The 21,531-nt window shown below is 38.6% G+C and overlaps 1 protein-coding gene across 2 annotated transcripts in view; it reads left to right on the forward strand.

Annotated features, from left to right (window-relative positions):
* The window catches only part of asb3 (ankyrin repeat and SOCS box containing 3), a 272,717-nt gene that overhangs the window by 217,727 nt on the left and 33,459 nt on the right, over positions 1 to 21,531 (forward strand). For both annotated transcript variants that reach the window (XM_020521104.2, XM_020521105.2), the window contains 3 exons: positions 4,108 to 4,243; positions 15,098 to 15,275; positions 16,040 to 16,237. In XM_020521104.2, coding sequence (XP_020376693.2) covers positions 4,108 to 4,243; positions 15,098 to 15,275; positions 16,040 to 16,237 — 512 coding nt within the window. The remainder of the gene's footprint in view (positions 1 to 4,107; positions 4,244 to 15,097; positions 15,276 to 16,039; positions 16,238 to 21,531) is intronic.

Here is a 21,531-nt window from a genome sequence, read left to right on the forward strand (position 1 = left end):
TGTGTTCATCCAGCTCTACACCTTGTTATCTCAGATTCTCCAGCATCTGCAGTTCCTACTATCTCTTATTACTAAGACTGTTTAGTAGCCTATAAACCTCTCTCGCCAATGTTTGCTTTCCCTTGGTTTTATTTTTAACTCTGGCCAAACAGATCCTAGACTCTACCCTTCCAGTTGGAGATCGTTTTTTATGAATGTACCTTTCTGACCCTTATTGGTACTACCCCACCTCCTTTTCCTTTTTGCCTATTCTTCCAAAATGTTGAATGTCCTTAAATATTTAGTTCCCAGTTTTGGCCATCTTGTGGTCACCTCTCCATAATGATAATTAAATCGTTTTGTTTTAATTCGCCATCAATTCAGCTATATTATTGTGAATGCTGCATGCATTCAGATACAGTGCTTTTAATTCTGCCTTTTTCATACTATTCTCTAATTTTACGCTGGTTGATTCCTGCACTTGTTTCTGCTGCTTTCTATTTTCATTTACAGCTTTTCTTCTTCCAATAATGAACATGGTTTTAATTCTATCTGAATTTCCTCTCGGATTCCTCTCCACTTGATGAGCTAGTTTAAGCCCTCCCTAGAAGCACTAAGTCTCCCTGTGAGGATTCTAATCCTGGTCTTACTAACGTGCAATCTGACCTCCTTATACAGGGTGCACCTGACGCTGAACAGGGCCAACTACCCCAAAAATCTAAAGCCCTCCTTTCTGCACCATTTTTCCAGCCATGTGTTAATTTGCCAGTTCTCATAGTTCTAAGCTTTAGCACATGTTCCGAGGGTTAGAAAACCAAAGCAATCAGTCTCACTTTCACTGGATTCGCTACACAGATAAATTAAAACATTCAATGATCTTGAAAACTGTCCAGTTGTTCCTGGCTAGACTTTAGGAACAACAAATCTTCGACGCCAAGTTTATAACTTAAACAAAAATGAACAATTTACTAATAATGTAACTTCAGCAGAACACAGTTAAGCAACAAGGTAATCTAATTAATATCTATGATCTAAAGCTCAATCTTCTTTGATCATAACCTCCTCTCTCTCAGATAGACAGACACAGTTAATGGATAAACTGAAAAGGAAAATAAAAGTATTATAATTTGTTGGTTTAGTAAGCAGATTGCTATGAGATCATCACGAAATCCTTGGACAATGAGTTTTTCCACAGGCAAACAGAACAGTATATCTTTTCTGAACGTTGAAGTCACTGCTTAACGTAAACAGTTTCAGCAGACTTCTAGAAATATTTTTATAGACTGGGATTCTTAGAACATTTAACAATTTGATAACTGATGAGAAACTAGAGACAGAGCAAAACCAAGCAGCGCCATCTCCAAAAATCTCCAAAAATCACACCGCCTCCTGTCAAAACCCAGTCAGAACTGCTTGCTCCTTGATTCCACATTGACAAATTCCACATTAAACCAGTTGCCAGCCCCGAGCACAAAAACAGCTTGGTGCCAATTCATCTGCAGTGTCCTTAGATCAGTAATAAGTTTCATTATCTTTGCCGGCCAGTTCCTAACAGAAAACATCTGTCTTTGTTCTTTTCTGTTTTAAAACAAGCAGTTGTTCAAAGTTCAATTTCAATTCTTACCTTCAACTCACAGTTCCAAACCAAGAACAAATAGAAAAATAAAAGAAAAACAGTGATGATCTCAAAACATGGCATTGGGAGGAATTCTGAGATTACTGCCTTAGCGATCTCTTGCCTAACTTGTTAGATTCTTCTTTCAGAGCTTCATCCCTCTTTTTCTACCTTTCAGAGGTGTCAGTGTGAGTCACAACCTCTGGCTCTTCATTCTCCCTCAAAAGCAAATCCTCTAACTACTCTGACATCTTTGACTCTAGTACTAGGAAAGCAATATTCTATCCTGGAGTCATGTTCGCGCCACAGACGTATCCAGCTGTTTCACTAACTATTGAATCATCTACCATTATTGCTCTTACAGTCTTCTTCCACCCACCTGTGCACCTGAACCATGTGTGGTGCCACAAGCTTGGCACTTGTGACCATATTGAGATGAACCATGGCAGTCACATGTATCCAAAATGGAAAAAAAAAGTTGTTGAGTGAGCTAGCCTCTGGGTACTTCTGCACTACCTGCCTGGACTACCTGTCTAATGGTCACCCATTACTTTCTGCTAGAATACTGTGGTGTGACCACTTTTTGACAACTGTGTGCAAAGCATATTTAACAGGTTTGCTTGTGCACTCCAGTGATTCCAGCCTCCAAGACCTTGAATTCCAGTTTTGTGCACTCCCAAAATGTGTTTGTCTAGACCACATGGAGCGTCCATGACTCTTGTGTGGCACAAGATGGGCATTATATGCAGTTGAGCTGCCCTACTTTAGACTGAAGGCTAGAAGCTAGAAAGCAAAAGTAGTCGCCAAAACAGCTCCAATGGGTCTAGTTTATTGAAAACAAATGTGCAAACTGGATACTCACTGACCAATCAGCTTAATTCTTTGCTGTGATCATATGAATATGTAGGAGCAGAAGTAGACCATTTGGCCCTTTGAGCCTGCTTTGCCATTTAGTACCATTGTCGCTGATCTGTTTGTATTTTGCATTCCACACGCTCATTTATCCTCTAATCTTTGATTTCCTTGCCTAACAAGAATATGTCCACCTCTGTCATAAGATTATTTAATGACCTGCTTCTGTCACCTTCTGAGGCAGAGAGTTTATAAGTCACTAATTTTATAGTAGTGCCCTCTCGTCAGGACTCCATCCACAAGTGGAAACATCAAGGCTATTCAGGAATTTAGTCAAGCCATCTATCACTCTTCTAATCTCCAGTGCAAATAAGCCCAGCCTGCTCAACCTATCCTCATGAAACAATTCACTCATTTAATGTAAGCTTCCTTTAAACTGCCTCCAATGCATTTACATCCTTCCTTATGCAAGCAGACCAAAACTATGCACAGTGTTTGAGATGTGGTTTCAACTATGCTCTGTAAAACTGAAGCATAACTTCTTTACTTTTCTGGAAAGATTCCTATTGCCCTTCTAGATTACATACTGTACCTGCATATTAACTTACTGTGATTCATGCACTGGAATGCCCAAATCACTCACTCCTTGGAATTCCAGTCATTCTGCATTTAAAAAAAAATACTTCGTTATTCTTCCTACCAAAGTGTACAGCTTCATATTTCCCACATCATGTTCCTTGTGCCAGATTTTCTGGCACTCACTCTACCTATCTTGTTTGTAATTTTGTCGTGTCTTCTCCACAGTATACTTTACTACCTATTTTGCAGTCGTCTGCAAATTTAGTTACCATATGTTCACTCTCCTCATCTAACTCATTAATGTAAATTGTAAAAAGTTGAGGCCCCAGCACAGAACTCTGGGGTCTCCACTCATCACATCTTGATCATCAGATAAAACCCCATTTATGCATACTATCTGGTTTCTGTCAGCTGGGTAATCATTGATTCACACTAATATGTTGCCACTTTATACCATGAGCCTTTATTTTCTGCAATAACCTTTGATTTGGGACCTTATCAAATGCATTCTGGAGATCCAAGTACTATATGTTTACTGTCACTCACTGTTTCTGTCTGACACACACAGACGCAGACAGACATGCACACGCATGTAGTTATTAATTTTGTTATTTAACCTTGTCTGTTAATGTTTAAGTTTCAAATGCTGTCAACAGTTATGTTAAGGTTGGTAAACATTTTGTTTGTGACTATATCTGACTTTTTGCTTAATTTTTGAGAAAAGGTTAATTCATTTACTCTGCTGATATGATCCTGCTGGAAGATTTGATCATGTAAATGCCAGCCCTGTCTGGTTGACATAAGAAAGATTTGTGAACCAAGTAGTAATTAATGTTTCGGCAGAGATGAATGACAATCCTAAAATAGTTTCTTGACAAGAATTTAAGGTGAAGGGGTAACTGTTATTGATTGAAAAGTTTAGCAATCCCTACTTAGTTACGTGAGCTTATAGCTGCTTGGTAATTTAACTGAATAGTTGCAGTGAGCTGTTAAACTAGTTTCACATGCATTTGCACAAGTCCTAATTATAGTTAACCTTAGAAGAATCATGTCTACAGCCTTTAACTTATAATGTTTTTTAGGAACACTTAGAAATACTGAAGCTCTTGCTTGAAAAAGGTGCTGATAAAGAAGCCAGGGATGATTATGGAATTACACCGTTGTTTCTTGCTGCTCAGTATGGAAAACAGGAAAGTCTAAGTGTTCTCCTGCAACATGGTAATTGTTCAATCTTAATACTTTCATCTAATACAATATGCTGGGAATTTTGGAGAGGTTAATTTATAATCTTAAAATATTGTAAATGCTTTGTGTGTGTTGTTTTTTTTTAATGATTGTTGCTTTTCAGTCTTCCAAAACACATCATTCCATTGCTAGTTAAACTGACTCCAGTCGTTTGAAATTCAGTAGCATAGTGAGTTTGTTTGCTGTTTCATATTGCAGAACAATGTTTGCATGTAGGTAGTGTTTCTGAAGTGTAAATATTCTCTGCTAGTCTAAGAATCTTATATGAATCCAGTGACTGTTCCAATATACTTGTGGAGTATTATAACTATTTATTTGCTGACGTAACAGTGACTGGTTTCCAATAATCATTCATTACTTGATTGAGAAATTTCTTCTTAAAAAGCTACTACGTTGTCTAAATGCAAGCAATTTTATTTTATAAAATTTGTTTGAATAAAGTAACTAATAAATCCACTCAATTTGTAATCGGTGCATGAATATGCTATTTTAGTCAGAGAGAGAGTGTAAGAGCAATGGAAGAAGACACTCCAGTGTTTTTGTCTGAGATTTTACTTAAAGTATGGTATTGAGTGGAGAAGAGAATGTGTTCTGCTTCAAAGGGCCAAATTTTATCTGGGTTTGCTTGATGCTAACACTTGGTGGCAAAATGGAAAAGTAATCAACTTTTAGTACTTCATCCTTCATTTGAAGAAGAAAATTAATAGTCATTGACCATTACAGTCCATCTATCCTTCTTGATTGTCACCATCGATAATGCAAAACCTGGTCACTCTTTCTACAAAATGTAATAGATAAATATTCTGCTCTCTGTCCCAAACCGTCAGTATTTAATACATATTTCACATTACAGTGTGATCTGTTCTACAAGCGATTTGTATTCTTTATCCACAACTCTGGCATACATTAACAGTAGCTTTAATTTTTGTGAGGAGGGATGAGCAAATTGTTTCTGCAATTTCCATATAACCCTCTTCTTATTAGTATTTCTCCTAATTGCTAATGTCAATTACACTTCTTGGACCTCTTAATGAGAATTTCCAGGTTTCCGGAATAGAATACAAAAATGTCTGGATTCCATGAAATGCAAGCTTACTGCTTTACCAAATACAAATACTTTATCCTTCCCCATGTCCAAACACATTTTCACTTTTTTTAAAGAATGATCAGTAACTATTGAAAGTTACTCTGGATGACGTTATCATTATGAAATGATGTAGTCCTGCAATTTCACAGAGAACCATGCTTTAAAGTTGGTAACAAATTATCATCCCCAAGTGGAAAGCAGGTGGAGTTTAAGTATTCTTTGATCCTATTTTTCTTTGCTTTGTCCAGGGTTTCCAAATAATGCTTTAGTCATACACTGTTGAGGTACACCACTATCTATTACAGCACAATTGAATGTATCAGCAAGGAAGAGGGCTCTTGCTGTTCTTCCTTTATCATATTCAACCCCTCAGCCATCTGTTTCTTGTTACTTCAAATACTTGACTCCTTATCCTTGAAGAATTCATGACTGTGATATTTCGAGTCACATTGGAAACCTGCATTAATTGTTCTATATGAATTTCGAGGATTTATATGTTGTCTGCTATCAAATCAATCCTGATTCTCCCTTGATTCAGAAATCTATCAAAGCTGCGAACCCCTGAAAGTCTCTTTCAGCAATTCTATCCTCATACACCTGCAACTCGGCCCCTTTCAACTTTGACAGTCAGTAATCATAGATCTTTTGTCTTCTGCACCACCGCAGAACTCCCAATGTTTTCTCTAAGGTACTTGGAAACAGTTGTCTTGCTAAAACATTTTTTAGCATGGCTGCCAATTGTTCGAAAAGGGAATCATTACCGTGAAATTGAACACCTGTCAAAATCAAATATCAGTATGTTTATGATTGATGCACAATCTAATATTTTAAGCACAGATTCCTGAATTTCTATGCTAAATTAGATTTATTTTATATAACCACTCAAATTCCATGATATATTCTTCTATTGACTGATTTCTTCATCTAATTAAATTGATCAAAAACAGAAGTTGCTGGAAAAGCTCAGCAGGTCTGGCAGCATCTGTGAAGAGAAATCAGAGTTAATGTTTTGGGTCCTTCCTCAGAGTTGCTTTTCCAGCAACTTCTGTTTTTGTTTCTGATTTACAGCATCCATAGTTCTTTCGGTTTTTATTAAATTGATCGATTACCTATGCCTTTTAGGGTTGCAACAATTCACCTTTTTTTCTCAACTCTGTGCATAAATTATGTTTAAATCTCCAATTCCTCCTCTGTATCAAAGTCTGTTGCACCAGTTCTGAAAATATTTTATTTCTTATTTTGCTCTGTTTTGGTAAGGATAAAGCCAATATCTTTTCTTGCTGCTTCTTAGTTAGAAAAGTGATGCAAGTCCACATCCCCACCATACTCCTCTTCTGCTCCAAAGTATGGCTTCGATTCCAAAAACACTGATGGATTATCATAACTTGTGATCCTGCAGCATGACTCAGCATTTCACTTTAAAAAGCCACTGAAAGATTTGCTTCTTCCACAAACATGAATTACCTTTTGCGTTCTTTAACTTCTCATATGGAGAGATTTATGTTAATCTTCTACCAACTTCTATTTCATACACTCTTAAATGTAAAGTTGCCATAGTCCTACTGGACCATAGCATGGCTCTCCCATTAGAGAGAGATGACTGGAGGTGGTTTAGCCTGGGTGTAACCATGCATCAGATGAAGGGAGAAGCTGAGGACAGTCCTTCGTGATAACCTCAGCTGATGTGGGAATTGAACCACTCTGTTGTCATTACTCTGCATTGCAAACCAATTGTCCACTCAACTGAGCTAACTGACTCAAAAACAGAAATTGCTGGAAAAACTCAGCAGGTTTGGCAGCAGCTGTGGAGAGAAAGCAGAGTTAACGTTTCGGGTCCAGTGAACCTTCTTCTGAGCTAACTTTTGAGCTAACTGACTCCCTTCATACATATCTAGGCAGCAAAAGACTTGTGTCAGTTTACAAAATGTTATTATAAATCCATAGTTTAGCACAAACATTAGTTTAAACCTTTCCCCTCTGGACCTTTACACAGAGCCAACACACCACCAAAGGAAAATCTCTGCTCTTTTTATAATTAACCATTGATACTTATAAGAAACCTCTGTGACAGAGATTTAAATCCAGACTTTCTGGCCCAGAATTAGGGGCATTACCACTGTGTGACAAAAGCCCCAAGAACTCGACTCATTTTTTTCATTTTAACAACATCTCACCAACTGAACAAAACACCCAATTACCAAATTACAAACAAAGCCTACATGGGGCAAGAACTTAACTCTTTTTATGTTTTTATAATCAACCTATTTAGTGATGTTATTACATACCTTTGGAACAGATGGAACTTGAACCTGGGCTTCCTGAAAACTTGGCTCCTATATATCAAATCCAGTGAGCATCACTAGTTATAAATCAACTTTGTTTGAACCTTAACGGGACCTGCATTTCTAACTCTAACTTGTGTCTTGTGGATGGTGTATAGGCGTTGGGTAGTCACCAGATGTGTTACTCATTGCGAGATTCCTAGCTTCTGACTTGCTGTTGTAGCCACAATATTTTTATAGCTAGTCCACTTTCTGGACAGTAGTAACCTCAATGATGTTGATAATAGATTATTCAGTGAAGGTAATGTTGATTCTCTCTTGTTGGAGATGGTCATTGCTGAACACTTTTGTGGCACAAATGTTACTTGCCACTTGTAGCCCAAGCCAGGATAGTATCCAGGTCTTGCTGCATTTGGACTTAGACTGCTTCAGTATCTGAGGAGTCGTGAATGGTGCTGAACATTGTACAATCATCAGTGGCCATCCCCATTTCTGACCTAACGATCAACATTTCCTTGTAATTTGTTTCCGGGTGCGCAGGCCTCTGAAATCTATACATGGCAGCAACTTCCAGATTTGGAAGCCAATGCCCTGTTCAGTGTGCTGATGCCGATCACCATGTTTGGAACATTAGAGCAGCTGTGCACCATAGAAGGAATGTTGCTTATGATGGAGGGTAGATTATTGAAGCTAAGATGGTTGAGCATAAGACATTATCCTGAGGAGGTCATGCAGTAATGCCCTAGAGCTGAGATGACTGACCTCCAACAACCACAATTATCTTCCTTATTGCCAGATATGATTCTGAACCTGGAGAGCTTTCTCGCATTCCCATTGACTCCAGGTTCACTTAGGGCTCCTTAATACCACATTCAGTCAAATGCAGGCCATCTTGCAATAGGGAATAGTTTCACAGAAATTGGGCACCACTTGTACCTTGATGTAGTAAGCATTATTCATGTGTGACCCTTAGTGGTCAGTGTGGTGGAGGAGAGAAGGAGAAGGAGATTCATATCTTGACCAAGTCCTGACTTTACATTGTAAAAACAGAAATGTGTTTTCAGCATCTGCATAGCAATCAGGACTGCAGCTTATGTGGAACTAAAGAACATTGAGAAGAAATTAGTTAGTGTGTAACTGTTCGTGAGAAACTGCAGCCCTGGATAAATTTGAAAAAAATATAAAGAAAATGGGTTTTTCTTTTAAAGACAGTGTTGTTGGTTTTAGTTACTGAAATGTGTCCTAATGACTTATAGCTGTCACTTCAAGTTTCAATAGCAATTGAGATTTTCTGAAAGCTAGAACTAATAGTCACATTATGTACAGTGTTTGGGGAAAAACGTTGAGGATTTTGATGTAGTTTGATCTTTCTCTCTAAAAATAATGTTTGCCAGTGTGTTCTACTTACTTTTAAGAAATATCAATGTATAATTTGCAAGGGCCACTGAGCAATGAGAAGTGGAGCCTACACTTTTGTTCAGCAAACTGGGCAGCACAGTGGTTAGCACCGCTGCCTCACAGCACTAGGGACTCTGGTTCGATTCCAGCCTCCAGCGACTGTATGGAGTTTGCACATTTTCTCCCTGTCTGCGTGACTTTCCTCCAGGTGCTCCAGTTTTCTCCTACAGTCCAAAGAAATGCACAAAAACGGAAGTTGCTTGAAAAGCTCAGCAGGTTCAGCAACATCTGTGAGGAAAATATCAGAGTTAACATTTTGGGTCCGGTCACCCTCCCCTAGAACCGCAAAGGGGCAAAGACCCTGATGGAGTTATGTACAGGCCTCCTAACAGTAATCAGGATGTGGGACAGAAGATAAATCAGGAGATAAAAAAGGCATGTAAGAAAGATGCTACCACAGTGTTCATGGGGGCCTTCAGTATGCTAGTAGATCGGGAGAATCAGGTTGGTAGCGGATCCCAAGTAAAATAATTCAGCAAATGACTTAACGCAATTATTTTTTCAAACAGCTTGTGTTAGAGCCCAGTAGGTAATGGAGAATTCTGGATTTAGTGATGTGTTATGGAGCAGACTTGACTAGGAAGGTGAAGAAACCCTTAGAGGGCAGTGACCATAATAAGGGAGAATTCACCCTGCAGTTTGGGAGGTAAAAGCTAAAATTGGATGTAACGGTATTACAGTTGAATAAAAGTAACAACGAAGATGTGCGGGAGGATGTTGAATGGAAGAGTTGCCTATCAGGAAAGACAGTGGAGCAGCAATGGCTGGAGTTTCTGGCAAAAATTCAGGAGGCATAGTAGAAATCATCCCAAGGAAAAGAAGCATATTAAGGGGAGTTCAAGGTGATCGTGGCTGACAAGGGAAGTCAGGGACAAGATAGAAGCAAAAGAAAAAGCGTATAATGTGGTGAAGATTAATGGGAAGCCAGAGGATTGGGAAGCCTTTTAAAAAGCAGTAAGTGGAGGAGAAGATGAAATATGAGGGTGAGCTCGCTCGTAACATAAAAGAAGATTGCAAGAGATTTTATAGATATATGAAAGGTAAGAGAGAGGCAAGAGTGAACATTGGACTGCTGGAAAATGAGGTTGGAAATGTAGTAATTGGGAACAAAGAAATGACACAAGAACTGAATAGGTACTTTGCGTCAGTCTTCATAGTGTAAGACACCAGAACTTCAAGACCGAGGGGGCAGAGGTGAGTGGAGTATCCATCATTAAGGAGAAGGTGCTGGGGAAGCTGAAAGATCTGAGGATGGATAAATCACCCAGACCCTCGAAGGACTTCACCCCAGATTCCTGAAGGAAATAATGAGGTGACTGTAGAGGCATTGGTGGTGATCTTTCAGGAATGACCAGAGTCTGGGATGGTCCCAGAGGACTAGAAAATGACTAATGTAACACCCCTATTTAAGAAGGGAGGGAGGAAGAAAGAATACTGGAAACTATAGGCTAGTTAGCCTCACCTTAGACATTGGTAAGATTTTGGAGTCCATTATTAAGGATGAGATGGCAGATTACTTGGAAGTGCATAGTAAAATAGGGCTGAGTCAGCATGGCTTTGTCAAGGTAAGGGCATGCCTGACAAATCTATTAGAATTCTTTGAGAAGATAACAAGCAAGCTAGACAAAGGAGAGCCAGTGGATGTGATGTATTTGGATTTCCAGAAGGCCTTTGATAAGTTGCAGCACTAGAGGCTACTAACTAAATAAGAGAGTGTGGTGTTAGGGACAAGGTTCCGGCAAGGATGGAGGATTGGCTGACTGACAGAAGGCAGAGAGTGGGGATAAAGGGGTCTCTTTAGGATGGCAGCCGGTGACTATTAGATTTCCACCGGTGTCAGTGTTGGGACCACTATTCCAGTTATACATTAACTATCTGGATGAAGGAACTGAGGGCATTGTTGCTGAGTTTGCAGGTGGCACAAAGATAGAGGGACAGATAGTATTGAGGTGGTGGAGAGGCTGCCGAAGGACTTGGGCAGGCTAGGAGTGTGGGTTAAGAAGTGACAGATGGAATACAATGTGGGAAAGTGTGAGGTTCTGCACTTTGGTAGGACCGTTTTCTTCATGGGGAAAGGCTTTGGAAATCTGAAGCACAAGGGACTTGCGAGTCCTAGTTCAGGATTCCCTTAAAGTTAACATGCAGTTTCAGCTGGCAGTTAGGAAGGCAAATGCAATGTTAGCATTTTTTTCAAGAGAGTTAGAGTGCAAAAGCAGGCATGTACGGCTGAGGCTATAAAAGGCTATGGTCAGACCACATTTGAAATGTTGTGAGCACTTTTGGGCCCTGTATCTAAAGAAGGATGTACTGGTGTTGGAGGTCATCCAGAAAAGGTATACAAAAATGATCCCAGGATTAAAGGACGTGTCACGTGAGGAGCGGTTGAGGACTTTGGGCCTGTACTCAATGGAGTTTCAAATGATGAAGGGGGGAGTCTGATTGAAACTTACAGAATACTAAGAGGCCTGGATAGAATGGACATTGAGAAGATGTTTCCACTAGTCAGAGAGACTAGGACTTGAGGGCGCAGTCTCAGAATGAAAGGACAACCCATTAGAATTGAGATGAGGAAGAATTTCTTCAGCCAAGAGGGTGGTGAATCTGTGGAACTCATTGCCACAGAAGGCTATGGAGACCAAGTCATTGAGTATCTTTAAGGTAGAGATAGGTAGGATCTTGATTAGTAACAGGATCAAAAGTTACAGGAAGAAGGCAGGAGAATGGAGTTGAAAAACATATCAGGCATGATTGTGTGATGGAGCAGACTCAATGGGCCAAATGGTGTAATTCTGCTCCAATAACTTGAGGTCTTATGGTAACCTTTTTATCTTGCTTCAGGCAGATAGTCCATTTCTATCCAATTTCTCTCTTCTCTCCCCACAAAATGTAGAAGCTCACCACATAGGGCTCCACCTCCAGCTTTACTCTTTTTGCCCTTGAGCCCCAACATTACACTGAACTGATGTCCACTGGGGTCCTGTACCCTACCCCACTATGGAAATAATTGTGGTGGTCACTGGTCAGTCTCCCACTACAGCTTTCTTCTTTACCTCCATCTGCTGTCACTACGGAGCATCCACCCCTACCACTGCATCTCTTCTCTCTACTGCTCAAGGTACAGACTCCTCCAAGAACAGACTGCTATCTAGCTCAATGACCGACTTTGATGGACAGCCCCAGGAAAGACTGATGAGGCAACTGACTGTTGCCCTTGCAATTCCTTGACTGATGAAGCATGATTTCCCCCTGACTGCTTGCGATGGCTCTTTAGGATTGAGTGTAGCCTACTGCCCGGAGTTTAATCAGATATCACCTGACAGTGACCATCCAATGAGGACAAATAACTGTGGCAAAGCCCCTGGATTGTATGAGGACTCTGCCTTTAACCGATGTTCCTGAGACTCCCTGAGTGTCAGCAGCCCTCCTTGACTTCATGAAGGACTACTTGCAATAAACAATGAGGCATGGTCCACTTGGATGAAAAATCATGCAGTGTTTTGTTGCCTAGGCAACTGGCACCTGCTGTGGATGAGAGATTGATGTTTTATTGTGCCGTACAGCAAGATGTCCACCTTCTGAACTGATCACTCATGACAAGCACAGTGAGCTGTGTGGCTCAATGTGTGCATGAAGCAGCAGGACAGCACCGCAGTACTGTGAGCAGCAAGGCTCAGGCTGAAGTGCCAATGTGCGAAAAGACATGACATGCCAAGGCAAGCGTAAGCAAGGCAGGGATGCTACAACCATCCAGGGTAGGTGTAAAGTGAATGAGTATGTGAGAGCACGCGAGGAGCTGTGACATGCAGTCAGTTCTCCCAACCTGTACTAGTCCCTGCGTGCAAAGTTTCCCTGCGGCAACATTCGAAGGCTAGTGGCGGGAGCACCCCTCAATGCAGCTTTAAAGTGCAGAAGTGGATCAGAGCAATGCCATGAAGGTTCTGGTAGTTGTCGGATGCCTGTCCCCATGGACATGGGGTGCATATGGCCTATGCCCTGACATGTTGCCAGGTGTCCAAGGTAGCAGTCTGGAGGAGCAAATGGCAACCTGAAGTCACCAAGTATCTGATCTGACTTTCATGTTGGTAATTGTTGATGTCTAGTTTGCCCACAGTGAGTGGCAGAATAGGAAGCTGCATGTTCATGAGGCTATTAACAAGTAGTATTCCCCAGTGAGAATCTCATTGCAACAGCCAGAAATCCATGTGAAAATGCAATAAGTTATTACACCATTAGGAATAGCCTCATCTGACTTCTCACACAATTCTTCCACGTTTACAACTCAAGCCTTAAGTTTGTTTCTGCTAGGGAACATATTTGTGTTTGTTTGAGGCCAGCCATCTTGGGGCTTTTCTACAGAAGTTACTCAGTGTGGATATTTTCTAATCAACCTGTTCAGAGGTGTTATTACTTGAGTATTTCTTCCATAACAAAGTACCACTAATGTTCTGAAACTGAGATAACCAGTGAGAATAAAGCAATTTTATTAAATGCCATGTTTCTCTAATTAGTTGACCTTGAAAACAGGTTCTTCCATTGTACTACTTTAGATAGAATATTATTATTGATAAATAACTGGGCAAGATACTATATAGTAACTATTTCAACTGGTACAGGGTTTCCTTGGCAAATTATTGCTCCTGTTTTTCTGATTAAACGTTTTGGCGTTTAATCAATGCATGAGCTGCTTCTTTCCTTGTATAGTTTGGAGCAGCAGGCTTTTTCACTTGAATGCTACCTAATTCTCTTGGTTTTATCTGATTAAATTGTTTGATAGAGTCATAGAGTCATACAGCACGGAAACAGACCCTTTGGTCCAACTTGTCCACGCTGACCAGACGTCCCAATCTAGTCCCATTTGCTAGCATTTGGTCCATATCCCTCTAAACCATTCCTATTCATGTACCCATCCAGATGCCTTTTAAGTGTTGTAATTGTACTCACCTCCACCATTTCCTCTGGTAGCTCATTCCAGACACACGCTACCCTCTGTGTGAAAACTTTACTCCTCAGGTCATTTTTAAATCTTTTCCCTCTCACTGTAAACCTATGCCCTCTAGTTTTGGACACCACCGCCCTAGGAAAAAGACCTTGACTATTCAGCTTATCCATACCCCTTATGATTTTATAAACCTCTATGAGTTCACCCCTTAGTCTCTGACGCTCCAGGGGAAAAAAAATGCCCTATTCTATTCAGCCTCTCCCTGTAGCTTAAACCCTCCAGTCCCAGCAACATCCTTGTAAATCTTTTCTGCACCCTCTCAAGTGTAACAACATCCTTCCTATTGTAATATGTCAGAAAAAAACGAGGTGAACTAACTTTTGCTGATGAATTTGGATCACAAGCTGTTGATTTAGTTTTTAAAAAAATCTTTATCTGCTGTTTTTCAACTGCGATTATAGAACATATCGTTAAGAGTTTCAAAACATTAGCATCAACAATTTTAGAAGCTGAAAGATGGAAATCTGTATGGATACCATATTTCATATCTATATCAATAAAGTAACCTACAGCTGATGTCTGGCAAATAGTTTGGATTCCGTCTTCCCCATTAACATTATCTGCTCTGGAAGTAGATTGGCATAGAATTTGCATGTAATAAAAGCATTTATGCAAGAGGCAGATGTTCCTGAAACATGAAATCCAGAGCTGTTCTCATTTATAGCGCATGCAAAAAAACTGAACTGTAAAAGAAGTAGATTTGCTGTCATACAACATATTCCATCCATATTATTAATGCTGCTTTTATAAAAATTATTTGCATACAAATTGAGCCTTGTTAGATTGAACATTTGGATAAATTTCTTCTGTCATACAGATTCATTAAGATTATTTTATGTCTAATTATGAAATAATGGTGAAAATGCTTAGATGCTTAGTAACTAAATAATTTGCTTGTACTTTATTAGAAGACTATTGTGTATGAAATATTACAACTCTTCTCAATCTATGAGACTTCAACTGAATTTGCAATGAACCAGACTGTTAAATTTATTTTGCAGGGAGTGATGTTAATTGCCAGGCCTTTGATAAGGCCACACCTTTGTTCATAGCAGCTCAGGAAGGCCACGTAGAATGTGTTGAACTGCTGTTGTCAAATAGTGCTGATGCAAACCTTTATTGTAGTGAAGACGATTGGCAGTTGCCAATTCATGCTGCTGCCCAGATGGGGAAGGTCAAGTAAGTATTCTGACACATATTTTGAGTAAGTTGTAATTAGAAAATTTATTTTTGAAATTGATACTCCGTGTGTACCAAAGTTGACCAAAATGGAATTCATGATCATAAAGTAGAATTAACATTGCAGCGAACTTACTTCTCCTATGTTTTTAAAATAATATTTTAAATAATGTATTTTTTATAATTTGAATATTCAGAATTTTCCAGAGGAGCAACACCCTCCACCCTGCCTGGAAATATGTCTCCAGACTTTGTGCTTTCAGCATATGGTTTTTGTCCTCAGACTCCGACATATATTTTCCTTGCAGTAAAGTAGAAAAAATGTTGCATATGCATATTGCTTATATTACAAAGACCTTGTAACTACCTGCTTTCACATTGTCTGGATTGTTCTGAAATTGTTGACCTTTGAGGATGTAATTATTTTTCAATTCTAGATTGCTATCTGTGCTTTTCCACTTGATATTTTATTGACATTCATTGCTACAGCGACTATACCTGCTAAAATACCTAAATGGTTCTCCTAAGTAGCCTCAACAAAAACAATGATCTTAAATCCGCTTGCAAGAGATCTCGCCCAATCTTTTATGGCTTGTGTTTTTTTTCAAAATTGATTGAAATTAATTTGTATACATTATGTTGGTTGCATTAGCATTCAAAGTCTTGCACTATTTATATTGCAAGGTAAGAACCAAAAACATTTGTTGTGTTTCTGACGTGTATGAATGAAAATTCATTTCATGATGTATATGGATTTTTGGCAGAGTGTTGGAATTCTTGATACCAATCACAGATCGAATATGTGATACAGGGAGGAATAAAGTGAGCCCAGTCTATTCAGCAGTGTATGGAGGACAGCAAAAGTGCTTAAAAATGTTATTACAGGCAGGTTACAGTCCCAATGCCCAGGAGTGCCCATTGTATGACTGCCTATCGCCATTGTGCATGGCTTTTTCTCGGAGGTAAGCTTTCAGCTTTTAAAGCTTTAATTACAATTTCTGCGGAATTGTAAAAGATTCATTAGCTATGCAGCTATATCCACAGATATTGCAATATTGTTTAAAAGTACATTTACATTTGCCTTATTACAGGGTCATCTTTTATGGTCATACTGCTCAAAGGGCAATTATTTGCACCTGTGCACAGACTTTCAGGATTTGACGTCAGAACTCTATGTGAGCAGAATGTCATCAAATGCACTGCTTTCTACACAACCAGTGTAAACAGAACAACTGAAAATCCATAATCACTAAGATTATGGATAATCACTAAGGTTGAGCAGCACAGAACTCAACGAACAATTTAGAATATTTAATTCAATGCCAGATCATGGACAGAATGCAAAATGCAGACGGAGGAAAATAGCATTTGGAGGTATCATCCATTGAGAGTAATAATTTTTGTTAAATTTAATTTTTACAAAATCCCCCATCTTACAACAGCAGCAACCTGTATTTATAAAGCACCTCTAGGTGAAAACTGAGGAGCTTCCCAAGAGTGTTCTAAAACAAAAGTTTACACAAGTCGTACAGGGATATATATTTGAACAGATTGCCAAATGCATGATCATGAGCATCTTAAAGACAGGATGAGATGCATTAATGATGGTAGTTCCAGAGCTAAGGTCTCCGACAGTTGAAGCTACTGCAACACTAGAGCAATTGTACTTGGAAATGCTGAGGCTGGAGTTTGAGCAGTGCAAATATTGGGAATTTAGAGGGCTGGATGATATTACAGTCAGGAAGGAGCAAGTCAGTGAATTGATTTGGAAACAAGAATGAGAATATTAAAATTGTGGTGTTTATTAAGAGGGAACCAATATGGGGCACAGTGAATACAGGAGTGGTGATTGAATGGGACTTGATGTGAGTTAGGATAAGGGTAGTAGAGTTTTTCATGATCCCAAGATAATGAAAGGAAGAGCTCGCGAGACCAACCAGATACGCATTGAAATAGTAAAATCTCAAGGTAACAAAAGCGTGGACAAGGAGGGTTATGTTACCTTTGTTACATTCACATAGCAAAGTTAAAAATTGCATCATAAAAACTGTTTCAAGGGACCTTGTGACATTGGTAGTGACTTTATCTCTGGGCCAGAAGACCTGAGTTCAACTCACTGCAGTTGTGTCGTAACATGTTTGAAGAAGTTGATTTAAAAACAAAATCTGTTTCAAAATCTGTACTGTATCAGAATGGAAGCTTGGTTTAAAAGTTTTGAATGCTGAGTTGTAGGATTGCCAACAAGTTCAATGACTTTGGACAGGAAAGGGAGGTTGGAAATGGGACAGTAATTTGGAGAGTTGCAGGAGAAAGTTTTTTTTTATGGTGAGGGATGTTGGAGGCATATTTGAACAACGGGGAACAGTACCTGAAGAGAACAAATGACAGTGCCAGCTTTTGTGGGAGCCATCAAGCGAAGTTGGGTCATCAGGGGTATAATGGGAATATAGTAGAGCTTGGAGTGTCAGGAAGTGAGTTATTCACTGCAGAATTCCCAATGTCTAAACTAGCTGTTCAGTGGTGGATTTTCAGGATGATGGATGTTGCTGCAGTGCTTTTCAAGACCTTTAGACATCCCCTGAAGCACTTCCTAATCAATGAAATACTTTAGTTGTTGTGTAGGAAACATGATAGACAATTTGTGTGTGCACAGCAAATTCCCAAAAACTGCAATGTGATGTCTAGATAATATGTTTTTGCGTTGTTGGTTGAGTATTAGGAATTTGCTAGGATGCTGGAAATATCTCTTCTGCTCATCTTTGAAATGGTGACATGGTCTTTTGTATTTACTTGAACAGATAGGTTAGGTCTCAGTTCAATAACTTGTCCAAAAGACCTCTTCTGCAATGGTATGGCACTCCTTCAGTGCTAAAATGGAATATGGAACTAGGTTTCTGTGTTCAAGTCAGTGAAATGTGTTTTCAACACAAAACCACCTTGTTATGAGTGCTGCCAACTGAGATACAGTCATAAATATAGATAATGGAATACAGTTGTTGCATTATATCTGTATTTCCAAGAAATATTTGATGAAGTGACATATAAGCATCATGAAAAAGGAAAGCAGGAAATGCTGGTGGATAATTGCTTTTCAATCTGGAGGAAAGTATATAATGGTGTACAGAGTAGATTGGGAGAAGCTGTTCCTGCTCCTAAAAGAAAAAAAAGAGTGAGAGGTACAGGTTTAAAGTGATGTGCAAACAATGCAAGGGTGATGTGAGAAAAAAAGTTTTTCCACACAATATGTAGTTAGGGCATGGAACGCACTGCCTGGAAATGTGGTTTGATTGAGGCAGGTTTGATTGAGGCATTGAAGAGGGTGTTGGATCATTATTTAGGTAGAAATGGTATGCATGGATATGGGGAAAAGGTAGAAGATTGGCACTAGGTAGTAGTAAAAATAATAATAATTGAACCAGATGGCCACCTTCTGTGCTATAACAAATCTGTGTTCCCCAGAACTGGTGTTAGAACCACTGTTTGTTAAATAAATATTCAAAATCCGGACTTGGACATACAGGATAAAATGTTAAAATCAGCACGTCATACAAAATTTGAAAATGTAATAAACTGTGAGGAGAATGGTAACAGACTTCAAGGAGGAAATGGACAGACTGGTGAAATGCAAGCACAAAATGTAAGCGGAGAAATGTCATGTGATTAGTTTTGGTAGGAAGATGAGTAGAGGCAAAATTACAAGTACAATTTAAAGGGAGTGCAAGAACTAAGAAACTTTCAGTGTATGTGTATAGGTCATTGAAAGTGCAAGGACAAATTGAGAAGGCTGTTAAAAAGGTGTGTATGATACTTGGCTTTATAACCAGAGGCATAGAAGCACAGAAGTTATTCTAATCTCCCTGTAAAACACTGGTCATGGCCATACAGAATATTGTGTCTAAGAACTGGACATCACACTTTGAGAAAAATGTTTAGGCTACAGATGGGGACGCAGAAGCTATTTACTAGATATTGTGAGGAATGAAAGATTTCAGTTATATTCTTATACTAGACAAACTAGGTTGTTCTTCTAGAGAAGGTTAAACAAACTGGACTGAATTACCACCTCCAGTGGTTAAATGTTGTATGATTCTATGCCAATCTGAGGAAGAAAGCAGGATATTATACTGCAGAAGAACATGGTCACATGACAAATGGAATTCAGAAGGTGAAGCAGATATTTTTGATAAAGAGAACAAATCTATCATGTTTACATTGAAATAATTGTTGGAGCAAAGGAACACAGGATCTTTGTACAATTACATATATCTTTGAAAGTAGGATTGCAGACGGGGAACTCTGTAAAAGCATACCTGGAGATTTAACGTGCATATATGAGACATTACCTGAGTTGATATCGATGAAATTGTGCAAGGTGTAAATGAACCTCCTGTGACTTTGTTCAAGCATTCGAGGCCAAGTGTGATTTTAACATAGTGCAGGAATGAAAGGTCAGGCAAATTTGTGAACCCAGACAAAAGTGTTCATAATTTTGTTACTAACTTAAAGTTGTGTGTATTTTATGTATGAATGTTTTGTTATACATCAGCTTATAGAAGCTTGTTTATTTAATGTTTGTTTGTTTATTTTGGTTTGTAATGTTTATGCCTTATAAAGAAAATTTTTATAGTATTCTTTAAACTTTTTTAATGCGGCAAGACATTTTTTTAGAAGTATTTTTAAAACTGCATCTTGGAAACCAGTGGGATCTCCCTTTAGCTTACTTTGTAACAATGCTTTGGGGATGAAGGGGAGTAAGGTCAGGATGACATCAAGGATATCAGACTTAACAGTCACTTAGTCCCAGCACGCAAATTCAGGTTGGGTTCTTTTCAATGTGGCTTTGCAGCCTTTAAACTTGTTTACTTGCCAAAAGTAGAACAAGAGAAAGCAAAAAGGAAAATCTTTTGTTGAATTGTATCTAGGTGATATTTTTCGAATCATATTTGGCATTGTGATTTTCCTGACTCTGTCTAATCCACAGTCACTTCCTGTCACTTGATGTTACACATTTCATTAGTAACCAGGCTATCTCATTTCAGAAATTTCATTGTGGGCCAAAGGGCCCGTTCCGGTGCTGTACAGTTCTGTGTTCTATAATTCTGAAGAAACCATACAGCCCAATACAACATTCTTATAACATTTGTAAATGAAAATCGAATATTTGCACTTGATATAGACATTAACATGCTATTTGTCTGTTCTTTATGTTAAACAACCTTTTTATTTTTCAAAATTAACTTATTCTGCTCATTAAGTCTGATATTCAACTTCTCATTAGAGTGATTTATGAGCTTTTAATTTCTAAAGTCAAGCCACATCTTTGAAAGGCAATCCAGTAGTTGAAATTGTCACCATGCTGTGAGGTTGAATGCCTGCTGACCTTATTACTTTCTGCATGTCAAGTGATCTGGAAATGTTGGTCATTTTGTTTTAAACAGAAAAAGCAAAGAATCCATATGTGAAATTGGTTAATTTGTTAAAACATATCAATCAGTTTGAAACCTCAAATTTGTCTTGCAGTTTTCCAAACTTTTGACTTCTATAAGGAGATTTCCAACCCAAGATTTTTGATGCAATCACATGGAATAAAAACTAGAATCACCCCAAATTTCAATTAACATTACTAAATATTAAAACGATGTCAAAACAACCAACCCTGAATTAAAATTCACACATATCATCGAAAACAGAATCTCACCATGGCTTCAATCAACTTCATGTTTTCATGACTTAACAGATCAAATTTAATTCCACATTAATTCAGATTGATGGTTATTAATTAAACATACACAAAGCATTTTCATTACCTTGCTCTCTTCCTTAGGCACCTTTCAAAATGGCAGTAATAAAACTAAGTTGTCTATCATAGTTAATTTAACTTTTCAGTGAACATTTCCCCTCTCCATAGCTTCATGGGTAAACTTTGGTTGAGTTTTTTTGATTAAAATCTGGATTTTGAGTGCACAGTTTTAATTCGACGTGGACGCATTCAATCAAATTCACACCTTCATGTTTCTATGCATCCTAGAAATATGATTTTAAGTTCAAAGTGCAAATTTTGTTCTATCCTCAGCACTTGAGCTCTGTAAAAGAAACTTAAGATTTGATCTTGTTTGAAATTTCATGCATAATGTCAATGTATACTTGTGTTGGACAAACAAAAACTTTAAAGCGACATCCAAAAATAGACCAGAAAGAATCAACCATCTTTTAATTTTGCATATAGAACAGTGAAGTTTACACGCATGGGAGAAAA

Source organism: Rhincodon typus, chromosome 9 (genome assembly GCF_021869965.1).
Source record: "Rhincodon typus isolate 14 chromosome 9, sRhiTyp1.1, whole genome shotgun sequence".
Taxonomy (NCBI): domain Eukaryota; kingdom Metazoa; phylum Chordata; class Chondrichthyes; order Orectolobiformes; family Rhincodontidae; genus Rhincodon; species Rhincodon typus.